General features: G+C 50.6%; 1 protein-coding gene across 2 annotated transcripts in view; it reads left to right on the top strand.

The window, feature by feature from the left end:
• The window catches only part of LOC149332869 (membrane metallo-endopeptidase-like 1), a 35599-nt gene extending 16019 nt beyond the window's left edge, over positions 1–19580 (top strand). Inside the window, exons 1-4 of one of the 2 annotated variants that reach the window (XM_089558439.1) lie at positions 10344–10452; positions 11952–12066; positions 13055–13251; positions 16530–19580. In XM_089558439.1, coding sequence (XP_089414565.1) covers positions 10429–10452; positions 11952–12066; positions 13055–13251; positions 16530–18620 — 2427 coding nt within the window. In that variant the 5' untranslated portion in view covers positions 10344–10428 and the 3' untranslated portion in view covers positions 18621–19580. Of the gene's footprint in view, positions 1–10343; positions 10453–11951; positions 12067–13054; positions 13252–16529 lie in introns of those variants that run through there. The other variant, XM_089558437.1, reaches the window with a different exon arrangement.
• Positions 19581–20137: the final 557 nt, after the last annotated feature.

Here is a 20137-nt window from a genome sequence, read left to right as displayed (position 1 = left end):
AGACTATAACTAATAAAAACAGTTTGTCGTCCACTCCGAGAGGTGGCGTAAGGTGTGCGCGGGTGACCACATGTAATGTGTAGTAAAATGTATAGTAAAATAAAGCGCTAGTACAGCAAAGCAGACTCGCAGTCAGTGCCAAACAGTGCGCCAAGAAAGGCTTTCGCCTTGCAGCACTTCAGAGAGCCAAAGTGCCCCCTGAATTTTTCTACGCTTCTCTATAGCCTACAGCTCTTAAGCTGAACACGTGTAGGACATAAATGCTCTGGCGGCAACGGTATGTTCAGAACACGTTATTTTTACCAGTCCCGTAATGCCCGTTACCACCATGAGACAAGTTTAGGGACATCATTAACTCTCTTAAAGCAATGAAGGAAGAAACATCAAACGTTAATGTCATGACGTCAGATTCTTGAGCAGTCTCGAAACCGGAAAATGCGGTTCCGCCATTGGGATGATCAAGCGTCCTATACTCTCCCAGCCCACCGGCCGCTACATTGCCCCTTAGCGCCAATGGCGCCATTGCTTCTTTGCCCAGAAATGACACGTGACTTCCTCCGAGCTTTTCGCAATGCATCTGTACCTCTGCAAAATCTCGAGAGCACGTTAAGGCTCGCTGACAAAAGTTTGATCAACCTGTGGGCTCCCTCAAACTCACACAGTCACGGGCTCACTCAACTTCATGAACTCAGGCTCATTTAGGCTCACAGCTCATGTGGACCCACTCTGACTAACGGCTCATCAGGGTCAACCACTTGATACGACTTACTTGGACTCACAATTGATTTGGGCTTGCTCTATCATCCCGACTCACGACTCATCGGTACTCATTCACCCATTTCGACTCACGACTCGTTTGGGCTCACGCGCTCATTTAGACTCACGATTAATTTGGGCTCACTCACCCATTTCAACTCACGACTCATTTGGGTTCACTTACTCATGCCAACTCACGACTCATTTGGGCTCATTCAGTCGTTTCGACTCAAGACGCACTTTAGCTTGACACCGGAGACATCAGCTTGACATCATCAACTTCTCGCTCTCCTGGCCCATCGCTCCTAGCCGCAAACCTCACTCCCATCGCTACGTACGGCGAACACGCTCTTACACTCAATTTGGGCCTCCGACGTGTTTTCCGATGGGTTTTCCTCGTCGCAGACGTAGGCTACCCAATCCTCGGAGCTGATTTCTTGCGCCACTACAATCTGCTGGTCAACATGCACAGCAAGTGTCTCGTGGATCCCATGACGAACCTTTCTGTTCAGGGCCTCCGTCTTCGAGAACCGCTTGCCAGTATACCCAGCCCGCACCAGTCTGCCTACGAGGTCCTCCTAGATGAATACCCTTCTCTGCTCCGACCTTCCAACTTCTTACTACCCGTCAAACACCAGGTCATGCATCACATTGTGACCACTGGCCCGCCCACACACGCTCGAGCCCGTCGCCTTGCTCCAGGCCGTTTACAGATCGCCCGCAACGAGTTCGAACACATACTGGAGCTCGGCATTATCCGACTTTCATCTAGCCCTTGGGCGTCCCCTCTACACATGGTACCGAAGAAATCCCCAGGGGACTGGCGGCCCTGTGGCGATTACCGCGCCCTCAACAACGCTACCGTTCCAGACCGTTATCCTTTATCTCGCATCGCGGATTTCACCGCCGCGTTGCATGGCGCCACAACTTTCTCTAAAATATATCTCGTCAAGGCGTACCATCAAATCCCTGTAGCCCATCCGATGTACCCATAACAGCAATCATTACACTATTCGACCTTTTCGAATACCTCCGCATGCCATTTGGCCTCCGTAACTTTGGCCAGACGTTTCAACGCTTCGTTGGCACATTTACACAGGGTCTACCTTTCTCCATGGCCTACATCGATGACATCCTCGTATTCAGCCGCGACACAGAGCTTCACTTGCAACACCTCTGGCAGCTGTTTCAACGGCTCTCTGATTACGACCTGATCATCAACAGAGCAAAATGTGAATTCGGCAAGTCGGAGCTTGACTTCCTTGGTCAACATGTCAACCGCTCCGGCATCCGGCCTCTCCCATCAAAAGTCCAGGCCATTCAAGACTTTCCGCAGCCTGCCTCAACCCGCAAGCTCCGTGAATTTCTCGGCCTTATCAATTTTTATCGCCGTTTCATCCCTCACTGTGCTGCACTCCTCAAAGCATTGATAGACATGATTCAAGGCAAGAAAACAAACTCCGCACAACTCACATGCTCTTCAGATGCTCTGGATTCTTTCCGAGCCGCCAAAGCGAAACTCTCCGACCTCGCCTTCCTTGCCCATCCGCGCCCTGATGCACCCCTACGCTTCCGACTCCGGCGTTGGAGCCGTGCTACACCAGCTCATGGATGGTGCTTGAAGCCCTCTATCTTTTTTCTCACACAAGTTTTCCGCTGCCGAAAGCCGCTACAGTACTTTCGGCTGTGAACTTCTTGCCATGTACTACATGTCCGTGCGGCATTCCAAGCACCTCCTACAAGCTCGGCAGTTCCACAAGTCCCGACCCTACCGATTGCGTGACGCAGCTCCGCCATTTTTGCCGCGATATCCGAGCGCCACATCTCCGACGCCAGTCTCCGCCATCTTGACACGTTCCATCCGAACTAGCGACTTTCACACACGTCTTTGTTCGCCGAGACTCCGGCCGCACGCCGCCGCTTCAGCGCCCCTACGACGGCCCATTCCGCGTATTCGAAAGAACACCGAAGTTCTTCATCGTGGACAGCCATGGGCGCACTGACACCATTTCAACCGACCCCTTGAAGCCAGCCTTCACTGAAGACGCCCCAACCACTGGCTCTACATGCGTGATTTCCCTGCTCCAACGGGCCGGCTGCCCTCCTCCACCATTTTTCCCCGCTACCCCTCAGCAGCGGAAGGTATCGTTCGGCTCCCAGATTCACCGGACTCCTTCACTAGCGGGGGGGCCTACTGTAGCAGAAGCGGCGGCCTTACGCAGAAGGAGGAGCACCAGCCGCCGAAGACGATGACGCCGAAGTTCCTCCGAATGGAGCTCGACTCTCGTGCCGGCGAGATGCACCTTTCGGCTGCACGCCATCTTACATCCTAGCACTCCAGCCAGTAAATCAATCATTTCCTTCATCGTGCCGGCCTCGTACTTTTCGGGCGCAACAAGCTCACTTAAGTGCCCAAGTGGCAAGCCCCAAGCTGGCCGAGACACGCAACAAGGAGCCCCCGCCACCGCGCAGCGACATGGTGAAACTGTGACAAAGCTTCCGAGACATGCGGCTCATTACAGAACCTGCATAAAATGACAGTGGGCAAAGGACAAAACGCAGTCTTCCTCGCTTCAGCGGAATCCTCCAGTCCTCCGGCCCATCCAACCTCCCCCCCCCCCCCCCCCTCCAGACGTCGCCAGGTTGCTTAGCCCCTTAAGCGTGCTTGATCACGGCAGCAAATCGTTCCTCCCCTCCCTCGATCCCATGCCGATCGATCCGCATGGCTTTGACCCGTCGACAGTTCTTATTATTTTACCGACACTCTCAGCTCCCATGCTTCCTCCGAAAGTCTGGAATCCCCTACAGCCACTGTCCCCGTGGTATAGGGACGTCTTTCTTGACCGTCAGCAACCATCAGCGCGACCCTCCCATTTTCGCGGGCCTGAGCGCAGATGACATGAAAGCTTGGCTCCAGCAATACGACCAAGTAAGCGCATCCCATCGCTCGAGCGCTTCTATCAAGCTCTTCAACGTTTCCTTCTATCTAACTGGTGTGACCGTCACGTGGTTCACGAATCTGTTCATGGCCGTCGCTGTCGCGGCACGGAGATAGCGCATGTCTCGCTCTTGAAGCCTTTTCCTCGCTGCCCGTCATCCATATAACCTGCGACCATTCTTCGCTGCTCTTGCGATCAATTTCTTGATTCGACAGCTGTCCGACCAAACTCACAAGAAAGGCTAGTGTGTTAGCCTGACATCCATGTTTTCTGGCAAATACCTTTGTGGAGAGCGGAGCCTTTACGTGACATCGGTTGCTGGAAAGATTCTTTAGATTGCCTAGTATCAGGTGTCGTCGCCGGGCGATACACCTCCAGAAGAGTCTCCGCCGCACTTGGACGGTCACAAGCCGCCGATTCTGGGGCTGGCGTCAGGGTGTCGGTCGTAGCAGGCACAGAAGGTGGCGCCAGAACTTGCTCATTCCAAGCCTTCGGCACGTACCAAAAGAATGGGGTGGTTTTCACACAGAACACGGGAATGTTCATCAACTTCATTCACAAATGCATCCACTTTCCGTCCATCCGCAGGACTGGAAAACTCCAGGAAATACAATACACCCGAAATAAGTGCCACTCCCAACAGCGATCCCTATGTTGTCACGAAGTGGTGACTGCAGTCCGGGGAGCAGGCAGACAGCGAAAATGACTTCTAAACAAAATCTTTACTCGTGCTGACTTGCGCCCACAATGGACTCAATGGCTTGGCGGCGGTGCAGCAACAAGGGTGCTCGGCGGTCGTCGAACAAAAAGGCCGCCGCACTCGGCCGTGCTCAATCAGAAGCGGATAGCGAACTTTCGAGATACGGCGTGCAAAGTTACCACAACATTCTGGAACGGCGTAGAATCAGCTCCGCCAAGATGCGGTCAACTGAGATAAATCTCGTTGCGTCTCGCATCGCAAAGTGACAAAGATACGTGTCGGCAGCATTGAAGAATGAACATATGTACAGTACGCAGATTCGCTGTAATATGCCCTTTCGGTGCGCAGCCGCAGGCGTGTCGGGCGCATTAAACGACGCACCTATCATAGCAGCGCACAAGTGCATTTTTCTAGGAGTCACGTTCAGTTTGAAAACTCATTTGTCTGACAATGAGCCTAGATAAGCGATGGTTTCATAGGAGATGGGTTGTTCTCGAAAGTGCCCGTGCACGGCGCCTCAACAGCCTTAATGGCTGAGGCCCGCCTGCATAGCAATATTCCGTTTGGCCAGCCGCATGAGGGCGCTGCATTCGGCGGTGCCACGCTACGCAAGCGTAGATAGCTGGGAAACTCGCCGGTTTTTAGTGCCATGGTTCATCTTCATCCTAGACAAATCCCCTCGTAACGACACTGTTGTGAAACACTTTTGTCTTCACTTTGCACTGAGGTACCGGTCGTCGAAATTAGCCCGGAGCCCTTCAGTGCACGAGATTTTATGCAGACAGCTCATTGGTTCCCAACGTCACCTATCAAAGGCTTGTTCTGCGTAGAGGACATAGTTCGCACTAATTCTACGCATGAGGTGAACACCACAGGTGGCGTGATTAGTAAAGGCTGCCATGACCACCCTCAGTCACGTCCCCCACGGGTCGCCGATGTGACACGTAGTCATATAGATCCCTCCTGCATTGTCAATTCCGGCCAGATACTACGAAATAGTGAATCAAATTCTTAACTATCCCTCTTTCTTGCTCGGATTTGCGTTCTATTTTTTTTTTTACTATTAAAGCAAAAGTAGATTCAGCAGGATCCCCCTGAAGTGCGCCGCATTTGTGGCTACTTTGCCACATGTGCTTGCTGTTTTGCTGCACGTGTTACGAGGCGCGTGTTTTCCGCAGCGTATATATTGAACATTTATTCCTAGAGGGAGGTGATATGTGGCTCCCTCTAGGGCTGACACACCAATTCAGGAGAGCTTTTAGGACCTCACTGCGCCACTTGGCAAATTCTAATGTGGTCCAATAACCATGATGTTTTGAGCGTAGAGCCTTGTGACTGGTTAATGGTGTTCGCTGTCTCAGAAAAAACAGTATGAAACGGGCGCGAGCCCGAATTTTTCTTCTTGAGAACTCTGGAGTGGCGTTCTTCAGTGGTCCTGCCCGGTGCCCGGACGCCGGGCCTCGCCTGGCCTACTGGGAAGATGTAAGCACACCACAACACATTTGTCACTTGACGATGGGCCAGAGAGAGAGATTGGGGGGAAAAAAAATTTAGTGTGAGCAAAGGCTGGAGGGAGACCACCCAGAGGGTAGAGCCCGGCCACGTATGGCGCAGGTATCTCAGTAGGCCGGGCGATCAGGTCACACTGGTCGTCTAGGGCTGTGCTAGACAGGACGGCTACCCGCTGCGACGGAGAGGGGTGGGGTATGGGAGGTACTGAGGGGTATTCTGGCATTCTGATGTGGAATGGTGGAGGGTTCGATGTGCCGCGCACAAAGGGTAATTAGCGGGTAGCGTGTGGTGTTAATTACATCCTAGTCGAAATCAAGAGGAAGAAATGGGCTTGGGCAGGGCATGTAATGTGAAGAAAAGATAACCGCTTGTCCTTAAAGGTGCACTGAAGAGGATTCTGAACTTGTCTTTTTGCCGCGGGAACTCGATCTACACGTTCCTAGCATTCTTAGAAAATGCAACTTATTGCCCTGTATGGCCGATTTCCCTAATTAAATCGAATTAACGTCCGGTTCTCGCCCTTATTTTTTAATTCTCCCTCGTACGATGGGCGGAGTCGACCAACGCGTGAAGTTCCTTTCAGCCAGCTCCGTGGAGGCTTTGCTTTCGCTTTATTTTGTTTTTTAGGTTTCCATGAATAAATAGTTTCATTCGCAGATAATATAGCCGCAAAATAAGCCCGCAGAAATGAAAATACGCGCGGGCTATTTGCTACTACGGACTACTACGTATTACTCCGCCGATGGCAGAGCGGCAAGCCACCACGGGACTGGGTGAAAGGCACTCCAAGCGTTGGTCCACTCCGCCCACCGTACGAAGGAGAATTAAAAAAAAAGGGCGGGAGCCGGACGTTAATTCGATTTATTTTGGGAAATCGGCCATACAGGGCACTAAGTCGCAGTTTCTAAGAATGCTAGGAACGTGTAGATCGAGTTCCCGCGGCAAAAAGACAAGTTCAGATTCCTCTTCAGTGCACCTTTAAGGGTAACGGAATGGATTCCAAGAGAAGGCAAGCGTAGCAAGGGCGCCAGAAAGTTAGGTGGACGGATGAGACTAAGAAGTTTGCGGGGATACGGTAGCCGCAGCTGGCAAAGAACAGGGTTAATTGGAGACACATGGGAGAGGCCTTCACCCAGCAGTGAGCGTAGTTGGGCTGATGATGATGAAGCTTAAGATGGGGGAAAGTGTTAGTTTCGATTTGGCGCCAGGAGGCCACCTTCTGTCATCGGAGTTTTTTTGAGAGGTGGTGAATATGTTCTTCGGAAGAGTCCGCAACGTTGGGGTATCGGCCAATAGGTGAGTGGGATGCACTCCACCTCCTGTGCGGTGGCCTACCATTGGCGCCCGGAGCTTGACTTCTCGGAGTGTCATGAACACGCACATCGCCACGAAGAAACGGATGCTCAGGAGTCCAGATAAGGAGGGTTTTCAGGATTTGATGCATGCGATGTAGAATGCTATCCGCGATAAGGGAGATGCGTTCCTGTGGATAGTTGCAACAGACAGTTTTAGAGTCATTCATCGACACATTCTTGGCTTTGGTGACTGTGTCTTCCTCCCAGTCAGCCACTGCCGCCGTCTCCATCATTGCCGTACGGTGGGTGTCGGCGTCCGTGTATAGAGTTTCTTCATTTTTACCGTATATACGATCGAGGGATTTTGCCCTTGCCTCTTCTTCCTCGTGGAAGACAAGGCAAAGTCATCGATTGTATTGCGAATGCCTAAATGTTGCAGTCTGTTGGTTGTAGAGTATGCAGGTATGCTGGCGGTCACTGGGACGGCTGTGGGGGGGTGAATATAAACTTTTTTGACTGGAGAGTCGCATAGTTGTGTACAGAATCTTGGTGTTTCTCAGTTTCTATCTTCAACTGCGGCTTACACACTACAGTGTATCCAGAACAGCATATATCGGCTCTATATTCCCCTCTGAAGTGTTAATTATAGCAAGGTTTATTTATAACCAATTTTTTAAGCCGTTACAGTCTCCGGGGATTTTAGTTAACCTAGACACCAGTTTGCATTATGCCCTGCGAGACGCTTAAGCACCACTGCTATATGCATACGGAAAATTCCATTAAAATTTCCTGTGAATCCCCATAAAAAAAAATAAATGTTTTGACAGTTGATCGTAGTTAAAATCCAAAAACAATGCTCACTGAAAACTCAAGCATGCATTGTATGCAGTTTTTCCTCTTATCTGCTGCCCAGATTACAATCGGAGAGGTTTGTAAGAGGGCAGGAGTGCCACACGGTTCACTTGAGGTCGTCATTTTCCCCGCGCGAAAATATGCCGTATAGGAATGAGGCTGCCCGCCTTCGTCTAAAATTCTTTTAGAACATTGGTCTGGACTCAAAATGATTACGGCAGCAACTGATAACTATTGCTGATGTTTGTGTACGTGACTAACTACACCAGTAGCTAACAACTCAACTCCAGAACAGCATTCTCATCAGTAAACAATGTAGAAAAAAGGCTTAAAACAATATTTTTGAGAGCGATTTGAATACGGGGGCGTGCTTGGCAAACTTGTCTAAAAGAACGTGGATGTCGTCTGCGTATACAGTTGTTTCTGAACGCTTTTTGCTCGGGAAGCAAAAATGGAACGAACGCCACGCCGGATCTTGTTGGCGCATGCCGGGACGGCGTCCTGAAAACAGAGAGAGACACGGACGGAGACGCTGACCGAAGTTGAGAATGCTCGGTTTGTTCAGAGGGTGGCTCTTGAAGAGATCACACCGTAAAACAGCGCGCTTACACGGGACGAAGAAAGAAGACACGCACACACACAGCGCTGATGTGTGTGATCATGTACCAACTGGCCCGGCAACTATCCTTAATGCTCTTGAAGAGACCCCGCACTGTTGTGATTGTACTCCTGGCCACGTGAGCCCGATCAAGCAACAACAGTGAACAGTCAACAAGGCCGACAACCTCGCGACGGCGGCGGTGCAGTGTAGTGCTTGTGACGCCCCCCTCCTAGCCTAAGTGGATTAGGGCAGCGGACTTCCTTGAGCGGAGGTGACCACGGAAGCAGTGGCGAAGGCCGAAGATGGGAAGGGGGCTGACGAGGGCATTGACAGCGGCAAACAGCAGCGGAAGCAGCTGCGACGTGGCGGCGCCAGTCAGGCTAAGTCTACCCTCGGGTCGCCGGACGACGGAGTGGTGCTACGCACAATCAAGCTGTTGCTGTTAATTGAAGACGGCTGTGTCCTCGACAGAGGTCTCGTATTCTGGACATCCGGCGGGGAAGCACATTCGTTCACCTGCAGGTATACTCCGGAAGATTCACTTCCAGCCGTGTTTGATTACTCAGCCTTTACCCCTTCCTATCGACCGAGCTGCGAGAGAGCGGAACCGCCCCGCACCGCCCCTGCCGTGGGTGGTAACACCAGCGTCCACTTCTGTCCATCCGATTGGACAGTGCTCTTCGAACTTTATTTCCGAGTCAGGGATCTGGGGAATCCGAACCCTATTTAACTCGGCTGTGAGTGTGGCCGAGAGAAGCCTGTTAACTCCCGCCGACTCCGGTTGACAGTCACTCTCAGTCACTGAGAGTCACTCTCAGTCCCTCTTTTGTAAATAATGTAAATAACTATAAAATTTTCTTTGCCTTCCTCCTATCCCAGTCTCCCATCCTCCTCGTCCCATCCCCGGTCAGGCCATGCTACCCGGGTCGCAACAACGCCGCTGATAGAGCGCCCCTTTAGGGGAGTAATCTTTGGTCTCGAAACTGAAACCACGATGCAACAGAAGGCTCCGCGTAGATTTTAAGTATGTATAGGATGCTTTAACGAGCACTGCCATCGTGAAGTACACAGGGATCCTTGCGTTTCGAAGCGGAGAAAAAAAAAAGCCGTATCATGCATGACGTTGTGGATACGAGAGGTCGGAATACACAGAACAACATCAGGATGTGTCCGATCACAACGAGGAGACGACACGTGTGTCTCACTTGAAACGGAGAAGCACCTGGGTTGCCTGGAAAGCTTTCCAACACCCTGGCCAAGCGCCCAGCGACACTGACGTAGAAGAAGTCGCGGTACCTTGCTCGTGCCAGCCGGGATCATCCCGTGCCCGCGTGCTTCAGAACGAAGAAGCATCGAATAGACTAGCACCGCCATTTTGTCCCTCCTGCCACCAGAAGAGATTCTGCTGTGCCCTCTGACCAGACGCCTTCTCGGATGACGTCACCGGGAAATCGTCCGCCTCCTGCTGCGCCTCCGGAAGAGCCCGAGGCTTCGGCAGCGGAAGCTGCTCCTTCAGAGGCGCTCGTCTCGGATCGAGGGGTGTCACCCGGAGCGCAAAACGCCCCTGCTGAGACGTCTGGCACGACGACCCGCCTCCGCCGTAGTCAGCGACGCCGACGCCCGTCAGGAGCGTCTTCCAACGCGTATACCCGATCTAGCGACACGTCGCGGGATTCGCGGGCAATGCCGGGAAAAACTCCGGCAGCGCAGCTCAGCGACGCGGTAGGCCGAACTTCCCCGTCGACTCGGCGCAAGAGCAAAGCGAGCGCCGCCATGCAGCCTCACCACACACAGCAGGTGAGGAGGGAAACATTGGAATCCTTCACATCAGACCAGTGTCAGTTGGAGTGAGGGGTCTGGAGCGTCATAATAATGATAATCTATGAGTCACAGGAAAATGAGTCGTATCAGCTGTTATGTCTGCAACGCCTGCATTTTCAATGGTTATCAGATCATCTGCTTTCCAACGAAATCAGTCCGAGCGCCTCGTCCGCCAGACATTCAGTGAGGCGGCGCACTTAGCGTGACAATACTGTGCCTGTCTTAGACTTAATAGTAAAAAAGCTAGAAGACAGAAGAGGGCCGGAGAGAGGGATAGAAACTGGCACGATTCACGACTTTCCTCCTATCTGCCAGGAATTGCAAATACAGCACGCATTGTAGCCACAATGGCGCATATCGGCGGCTCGTGAGTCACGTGACCGATGAAGGGTCATTTTGATACCACCAATGATGTTGCAGCGACGCGCACCTGTTGCTGATGTCGTCTGCTACACTGTCAGCTGCGCATGCGCCAGCGCACCGACGAGGGCCAAGTGAGGTTGAGGGAGCACGGAGGAGCGGCATCAAAAAATGTGACGTAGCCGCCTCTCCTGAGTTCTTCCTTTCCTCCATGGCTCATCTTAAGAAAAACGAGTTCTGGAAGCGAATCACTCCTGTAGAAACGCACTAGTTCTCTGCGGGTATGGCTGAGCTGTTTAAATCACTCCACCTACCCCTGGCTGAGCGTCCAAGGAGCATAGGGTCTGATCGCGGTTGGAACTGATAAATATTTCGGGTATATTTTATTTTCGGAAATCTTCTACTGGTGCGCGTAGACGGACGGACAGAAATGTGGACAAAGTGAGGCAAAAAAATTCAGGGGGCACTTTGACTGACTAAAGTGCGTAGATGCGAAAGCGTGTTCCGCACAACTTTGACTGCCTCTGTGACACTGGTGAGGTCACCACTGTATGACGTCACACATGATTAATGACTAATTAAGTAATGCCAAATTACTAATTTTGACTAATTACTGATTGATGACAATATTAATCAACTGCTAATGGCACTTAAGCTTCGCCTTCAGGAGTGGAACGCGGCGGCGTGTTTCAGCGCTGCCAGGGTGTCCACGGAACGCCACCACCCGTTCGGCGCGATGCCTTGCCCTTGAACGCAGCGTTTTTTGAGGAGAGAAAATGGCACAGTAAATCTCTCTCACCTCGATGGACACTCGTACCGCACCGTACAGGAAGGGAGGAAGTGGGAGTGAAAGAAGAAAGAGAAAGAAGGGCCGTAATGAAGGAAATGAAAATTGTATTTGAGGGAAGGAAATTACGCAGTAACTGTCTCACATATCTCGGTGGACACCCGTCAAAAGCGTGACACCTGTGTTGACAAGCTTCTGCTGATAACCTTCTGTCGACAACGATGGGGCATTAGTCTTTCGCCTTAATACTAACGGTGCATGCATTCGTGCTTTCAAAATTTCCGCTTTCGGTCTGAAAAGCACCGCCTTCTATCGGCGCGTCCTGCAGCCTTCCGACGAGCAGGCACTGGCAGCACGTTCTCAGCCTGCTGGCACCGATACGTGGACGCCAGGCCCAGAATCGGCAGCTAACGATCGTCCAAGTGCAGCGGAGACGCTCCCGGGTGAGTACGGACTGGCTACCACTTATGCTGCCTGGAAATACAGAGACATTTCACTATGTCTCGCCCCAACTCTTCGCTATGTCTTCTTCACTATGTCTTGTTCGCCTCTTAAAGGAAACAGGCCAGGAAGCACGGAAGCCTGGTTAGCACATGTTTCAGTACCTTTCTTGGATGGCACAGCTGACAGATCAAGAAATAGATTACTAAATCAGTGATGCCAGACGTACGGTCATCGGTCTATGTATTGGGAAACAGGGTAGCGCCGGACAGGATCACTTTATTCCGCGAAATCGCAGCACTCAAAGATAAAGGTGACGTTTGCGCAGTGCTTAGAGAATTAAGGGCTTCTTCCCCAACAAACGAAACGGACATCCTTCAAGACATCCCAAAAGGCTCAGTCAACTGGGCAGTCGAAGCGTATTTGTGCACTCCTGAACAGGCGACGGAAGCCAATCAATTTTCAGCCATGATCCCATCATTCCAACGCTAGGTCCTTAAAGGTAACCAGAAATCAGCAGTGCAGGAAAGGGCACGGCAATTTACTCTGGCCTCTGCACTTCTGAGTTCTCAGCTAAGATTTAAAAAAAACTTCTCCTTAATAGAAAGGAGCGGCTGCCAGTTCCATTTTTATTCAGAGACGGGCTTGCCTTCGTGGCACGCACGGGACATTGTGGAACATTTCGAACGAAAGATAGCGTTCGTAAATAGCTCTGGTGGGCGAGGTAGAATGAGAAAATTATATTAGTATTGAATAATTAATCAAAGAGGGAAGCTCTATAGGACGGAGTGGCCTGACGCGCTAAATGTATTAAACGTGAGACATTATGGTCAACAATCTAAAGCAGTTCAAAGACAATATACCACGTAACGGCAATGAAACCAATGAACATACCCTTAGTAGATTAGGAGGTTACGTTGGAAAGATGACTACATTCCATCTTCGTTTAGAGGAGCATCTATTAGGGCGCTCTTTTCGTTCTACGTGCAGCACGACCGGACGACAGTCGACCGTCCTCCAAGGTCAACGCGACGGCTGTGTCGAAGGCGGCGAAAAGGGATGCCTCTCGTGAGGCGGCTCTTTCGGGAACGTGGCTGCCCGCGGCCCAGGCCACCGGCGCCGGCGCAGCTCAGTCGGCCCACGACACCTGGCACGGACTTCAGCGCTGGGCGCAGTTCCGACACCCGGTCAGTCCTTGACGGAGCACCGTTCAGTGAGCCGTCAACGTCGTCTTAAATCCCCTGTGGTCCTGTAGCATGTGGTCGAGTGCGGAGAGGAGGTCGTGGTGGCTTAGCGGCGCTGTCATGGAGCTGAAGAGGATTCCTGCGCTAAAAGCGACATAAAATTAATGTCCGAATGTTTTGAAAAAGTGTTTGTATGTGGTCAAGACATGCAGGAAGGAAAAGGCAGTGGAAGCGCGCTATGTGTGCCGGATGCGTTGCCAAAAACTTAGCTGCTCTCACGTGTTATGCCTAAGCTTATTTTATGGGCACACAGGAACGACGTGTACGGATTAGGCGATCCGTAGCCATACCAAGAGAGTAATACGAGCAGGAGAATCCGAATGGGGCGGAGAGTATTTAGCATGTGCTTTCAGATGATGGACGGCAGTTTACCGGTGTCCCTCAAGAGAACAGTGTATTATTACAGTATCGTATCGGTAGCCACCTGTGGGTTAGATATTTGGAGGTTAGCGCAAAGGGTTAACTTCTTCTGTAGTCGAAAGAAGAAAGCACCGATCTACGGAAACGAAAATTAACGTGGGGCTCTTAAAACTACTTACGTGATATGAATGTGAAAGCATTGTTTTTATTTTGGAAATTCCTTCGGAGGAAGGAATTTTATATTTCTTTGATGCCACACGGTTACGTCATGGGGTATTTATCGTGACCACATTTGCGGTCAACAACGGTGGGTTTCGTTGTCGATGAGCCATACAATGCTTTCCGATTTAAATGACTTGTGCAACGTTAAGAGACAGGAAGAGAGCACAGTGCGTTAGGGAAGAAAGACGAAGTAATGATAGCTCAGTGGAAATCAAGAGGAAGAAGCGGGCGTGGTATGGGCATGTAATGTGTAGGTAAGATATATCCGATGGTCCTTAAGGGTAGTGGACTGGATTCGGAGAGAAGGCAACTTTTTCAATCACGACAGCAGTTTGCAGGGTTAAGTGTGCGGGAGCTGGCACAGGAAAGGGTTAATTGGAGAGGTATTGAAGAGGACCTTCTCCTGCAGTGGGCGTAGTTAAGCTAATGATGATGATGAAACGCAGCATCATTGGGGGCAGACCGGCCCACTCGGGAAACCTTGTGCCCGGAGAGGAGGGAGCTACATTGTGTTAATGGCGAGGCTGTATTTTCCAGCCGCGGTGCCGCTAGATAATCATTAGGCACCTTCAGTCACAGACTCTTTGGCATACAGTGCACCGTCTTACGTTTACCGGTTCCGGAATACCGGAAGCCCGCGCGCATCCAATGCGCATGCGCGAACCATTTTGACGGCGCCAGATGGCGCCAGCTATCCGGCAGCTGCACGTGCGCCTCCAGCATCGGGACCAATCAGCGCGTGCTCAGCGGCTGTGGGCAGGTTCCCGGTACTCCACTAACAGTAAAACCGTATGGTAAAGGTGTCTAACGGCGTGTACCATGCTACCGTACAGCCTAGCGTACACCACTGTCAGCCACATTTGTGTTTCTATTTAAAGCACCATCTCTTTTATCACAAGATCGAATATGCACGCTTTGTGTTGCAGGCGCGACAATGACTTAAAGGGCGTCGCAATTCTGTTTTATGGCTACCAAAAGCCTTTTAAGTACCAACCTCCTCAGCAAGAATATCCTCTCTCTGAGATGCAGGGGAACTCTGAATGGTTCATTAGACACCTTGAAGCTTGAAGCGACCTCGCTACACTCTGTGCTACTTTAATTGTTTACGGCCACCTCTAGGGCCTCTTCATCCAGCATCTGTCCCTGTCACAGCAATGCTCATCACAGGAGGACAGATATTCTAATTGCCAATTGTCGATACAGTGTGAGCCAGCGTGGTTTCTACCAGCTGTATCAGAATGGACGTGTTTGGTTATTGCATTCGGCTGTTAAGGCCATCCAAAGGTGATACAAGAGGTCACGGCCAGCGGAATTCCATCGCAAATGGTTTAGCTGTGACGGCTGCCAGAGCACGATGGCTCTATTAAGGCGGAAGCCTTTAATGCCTCATCGTTGTAAGCAGGAGTTGTCGACAGAAAATGTCACGCTTTTCAATTGGTCGAAATGGCCGTGACGTCACAGGGCGCGAATTTCAAATGGGGCCAATTGTACTTTGGCTAGTAACCATGCAACCAATTAAAGGGATCGTATAGTGATGCTCTAACTTAGAGGGACTGAGTTTAGTTAATTACTTAATTAAATCAATTAGCCTACTAAGATAGAGAAGAATAAAGAGGTCAGAAGAAAGAGGAAAAGAAAAGAATATAAAGAGCCGCGTAGCAGTAACAACCGCGTCCGCAAAAACAGACCCTGCCGAAAGAAAAAAAAACAGATAACCGGCCTTAGCCTCGTTCGCTCCACCACCACCTACTTCTCCACCCAGTTTCTCGTTTCATATACATTGTGTCGAACATCCCAGACAGTTCCGACATTTCAGAGGTGAAGGACAGAACGCGATGGATAGAATTGCAATAGTACAAATATCAAATAGCCTAATTAACCTTTCCAGTCAGACCACATAAATCAATAAAACCGAATACGGAATTGATAGACTTGGGGAATCGAACCAGGGTCTCCGCAGTGCGACACGAGCACTCTAGCCACTCCGCCATGCCAGCTGAACGGTTTGGAATGAACAAAGGCGCGTCTAGCTAACAGCGTCTTCGTTCACTCCCATCTTCCCCCCTTCCCTTACGGCGAGGTTCAGGTGTCCACCCAGATATGCGAGAGAGAGAGAGAGAGAGAGAGATACATTTCCTTTCCTCAAAAATAAATTTACCCTCCAGCAAGGCGTAGAACCGAATGGGCGATGGCGTTCTGTGGACTCCCTGGCAGCGTTGCAAGACGCTGTCGCCTTCCACTCTTAGAGGCGAAGCTCAACATCTTAACCACACATCAGTGACACAAGCAGACAGCCAATGGACGCGTCATTCGCTGGCAGCACTTGAATCATCATTCACAACCACATTCGTGGCAGAATGCTGTACTCAGGCTTTCGCCTTGCACCACTTTAGTCGCCAAAGTGGCTCCTAATTTTTTGTGCATATTCCTTCACTGGCCCCCGAAAATTGAGGTACTATTTTTCTTTTCACTGCGATATATTACACCTCATTGTATAGATAAGCACTGAAAAGAAATAATGCTTATTCAATGTGCCGCAATATATGGCACGAAATCTTTTTCGATACCTTGGACTGGGTTATTACCGTATGTCGAAGGCTGCAATTCTTCGCCTAATTTTCCGAATCCATTTCTTACAGCCTTCTGTCGAAGCGAAGGACAACCTGCCACCGCCCGCAATGAGACAACAGACTGGAGCCAAGACACCAGTCCTTGTTTGCGTCTTAGCAACACTTTCGATTGTGGTCGCTGCAGTGTTGACAGCCTTGTTGCAGCCCTACAATAACGGGACCTCGAGTGATATAAAGCCTGTCTGCTCGACGATCTCTTGCGTAAGCCACGCCCACATCTTAGGGATCAACCTCATCCAGGGAAGAGCGCCTTGCGCTGACTTCGACCGCTTTGTTTGCTCTGGGTGGTCCAACAAGTATACCGACCTTACGTTCAACGTCCGTGGAGAGGCTATTATAAATTCGATGTTGGGAATACGAAAGTACAGCATTCAAGCCGGCGTAACGAGCAACATATTAGAGAGGCCGCTCAATATGATTCGCAACTGTGTTGACAAGAAGAGCAACAGCGAGGGCAATGACCAAGTGCGAGAATTTGTGAACTTTGTGAAAGGTCGCATCTTCTCCTGGCCGACTCGGGACTGGGACGAAGAAGAAGTGGTTCCGTCCTGGAAGCCTCTGCGAGCGCTAGTGGAGCTGGCCGTGCTGTGGGGGCTGCCCCTCTGGTTCCGCGTTGACATCTTGCCCAAGTTCAATGGGCCTCGACGAGTTCGGGTCGTCGTCAGTCCATCACCACTGGCGACTGTTTTTCATTTGATTCAACGTGAGGTTGCGCTCTACCAGGACGCCTATTTGTACATCTTGCAAATATACATCGAGGACATATTCAGCAAACTGCCACCTGCTCCTGCATTCGAAGCTTTCCTGCGGGAGAGTGAAAAGATCCAAAATGACGTCTTCGGCAACTTAAGTGACGCCGCCGGTTTCAAGTACTCTTTACCCAAAGTTCTGGCTATTCGAGGGCTGACATCGATCGCTAACTTAAGCTCCGAGGATTGGGAGGTAGCGCTCCAGTGTGTTAACAGTACTCTGCTGGCGAGTGATAGCCTGCTGCTGGTAACAAACGGAATGATTTTGCAGGCAATGGACAGCATCTTCACAGCGTACACTGCCAGGGAGATCTGGTTCCACACATCTTGGTGGCTAGTACAAGTCACAGGCCCCCTGGTTAGTGACTCGGTGTATAACGCAATCAAGATTCATCCACTGGGGAGATCCATACAGACTGTGCTTTGTCTATTTTACGTCGAAGCTTCGTACGGCGCCCTTCTAGCCGCTCTACGCAAGACCAGTCTCTCGGCTGCTGAGCGAGGCAACATCAGTCGCGTGCTGAAGAACATCGAAAACGTCACTTTGGCTAAGGTGAATGCATCGGCCAGGTTGAGCCCAGCAGGAAGATCTGCGCTTGCAGATATGATGAATAGCACAAGAACAGTCTTCTGGCCAGATGGACGCCTCGAAAGCATGGAGGACCTTGAGATGTTCTACGACCCAGCTTACAACAGCTCGGGCAGCTTCCGTGAATTGGTGTGGAGACGAGAGCAGGTACAGGGCTCCATCGGCACAAGTCAGTACGCAGAGGCGAGTAGCACGCACAGGATGGACGCAAATCGCCTAGCACAGTACAACGCTGGTCTGGGTGTGATTTCTTTGTCCGTGGCGCTTCTTGCACCTCCGTTCTACTACTCCGGGGGTACGAGCGCGATGCTCTACGGCGGTTTGGGTTTTATGTACGCCGAGGAATTACTGTACGCTCTCAACTCTATGGTATGCCTTCTGAAAGACGGCAAAGCCTCATTTCTCCCTGAAGCCGAAAGCCGGCTTGCCCTACAGAGCCTACCATGCCCGCTTTGGTGCCCCGTTGCCAACGGCAGCTCCAGGCTGTTTCCCGAACTCGAAGCAATTGACATTGCCTATTCGGCGTACGTTCGCTTTCGGGATGAAGCCTCTGACCTCCCTCTCAAAAGTCTCGAGATCTACAGCGCTGAGCAGCTGTTCTTCATTACCGCATGCCACACAGGCTGTTACGTGGAACGCCGAGGCGTCCCCTTCAATCATCCCTTTATGGCAGCATTGAAAAAATTTGCCCCTTTTATTGGGGCGTTCTCCTGCCCCAGCGGCTACGATGTGGACACTAAGGACATGTGCGACTACATCTGATCAAGAGCTCTGGTTAGAAGATCCGGAAGTGGCTTCTTTTGTTTCATGCGTCGCATCAGGAGCTGCTGTTCTGTCTTTTGGTTCAAGTGCTAAACAAGACGCATAGAAGATTATGCAAACTACGGTCCATTCATAATCGAGGAACATTGAAAGAACTTTATCTAAAACCTTTTTATATGCGCGAAACCTATGTTCACGGTACATTACACAAAACTACTTTGTGAGCTTTGTTCGTCACGCAGCTTCCGATATGTTCATGGATATATTCTCGCCGCGTGGTAATGCTGCAGCCCGCTGCTCTGACGTATTATTTCTGTTAGTACTTGAGAAAATGTATTTGAGAAGCCGCAGGTTAGGATCTCATTTCTGTCGTGTGAAAATTTCGCTAACCATTTAGTGCCGTGGATGCTTTGCATCTGATTTAACTGGTCAATCGCATTACACCACGAGAACTGCAGTACGTTGTTCAGTGGCCTAATATGTTCCCGTCATTTAAATGTAGCCTAGAAGTCCAGAGGAATCTTGTTTCTCACTGTCGCAATGCATAAAGTAAGTGTCCGCAATTTTCTCTATCGCTGCATATCTCAACCAAAAATTCCTGCATTTTAGGTGCTTTACTTATATTTACCGTCGCTATGTCATTGGCCCTAACAACGTGTGTGCTTAATTTCGCAAGGATGTCAAGAAATGTGAAGATTGTGCGGATGGGTGGGATTGCATATCGGTTCAGTGTCAACGTGCATTGATGCCTCTGACGAAGGCAGTGCCTCTTTGCCTCCCAGCTGTAGCATTGGAAGTACGAAAGTTTTTCGGAGCCGAGCGTGTTAAAGGAGTATAGACACCTAACTTTTGGGTACGTGTTTTCTTCTTTGTGATGATGCGTAAGGCATTATCATGAAAATCTGCCATTGTCTTGAGCTGCGTAGATGACCACTACAAGGGAATGCTAGATGCTGGAAATCCGCTATAGCAAGGAGGGGCTCAAGGCTCAAGGAGTTGTTGTGCTGGAAATGCTGAAAACTTGAGATTGTCAAGAGCGCGAGTGTTAACTTGTAACGCAAGCAACCGCGTTAGATGGAAAGCCACAATGCCGAGGTACCGACAGAAGTCCCACCCATTCACGACCGAACCTTAGGCCGTGCCTCTCTACTGGGGATAGGTGTTGGACTATACTTTCCACCAGCGAAAAAAATATCTGTCGTTTCATCACCGTCATCATCACCTTGACTACGCCCACTGCAGGACAAAAGCCTCTCCCATATCTCTCAAACTGACCAGGCTTGAACAGCTGCGGCCCCCTTATCCCCGAAAATTTTCCGATCTGATCTGCCCATCTAACTTTCTCTCGCACCCTGCTGCGCTGGCCCTCTCTTGGAATCCAATACGCTACACATACCGACCATAAGTTTCTTGCTTTGTATCACATGCCCTGCCCATTTCTTTTTGATTTCGACTAAGATGCCATTCACCCGCGTTTGTAAGATAAACCTACTATTTCGTTTTTCGAAGCTCAATGC

This window comes from Amblyomma mixtum, chromosome 8 (genome assembly GCF_055824585.1).
Source record: "Amblyomma mixtum isolate Tamu chromosome 8, ASM5582458v1, whole genome shotgun sequence".
Lineage (NCBI taxonomy): Eukaryota > Metazoa > Arthropoda > Arachnida > Ixodida > Ixodidae > Amblyomma > Amblyomma mixtum.
The sequence above is the reverse complement of the archived record's forward strand: the minus strand, read 5'-3'. Positions and strand labels throughout refer to the sequence as shown.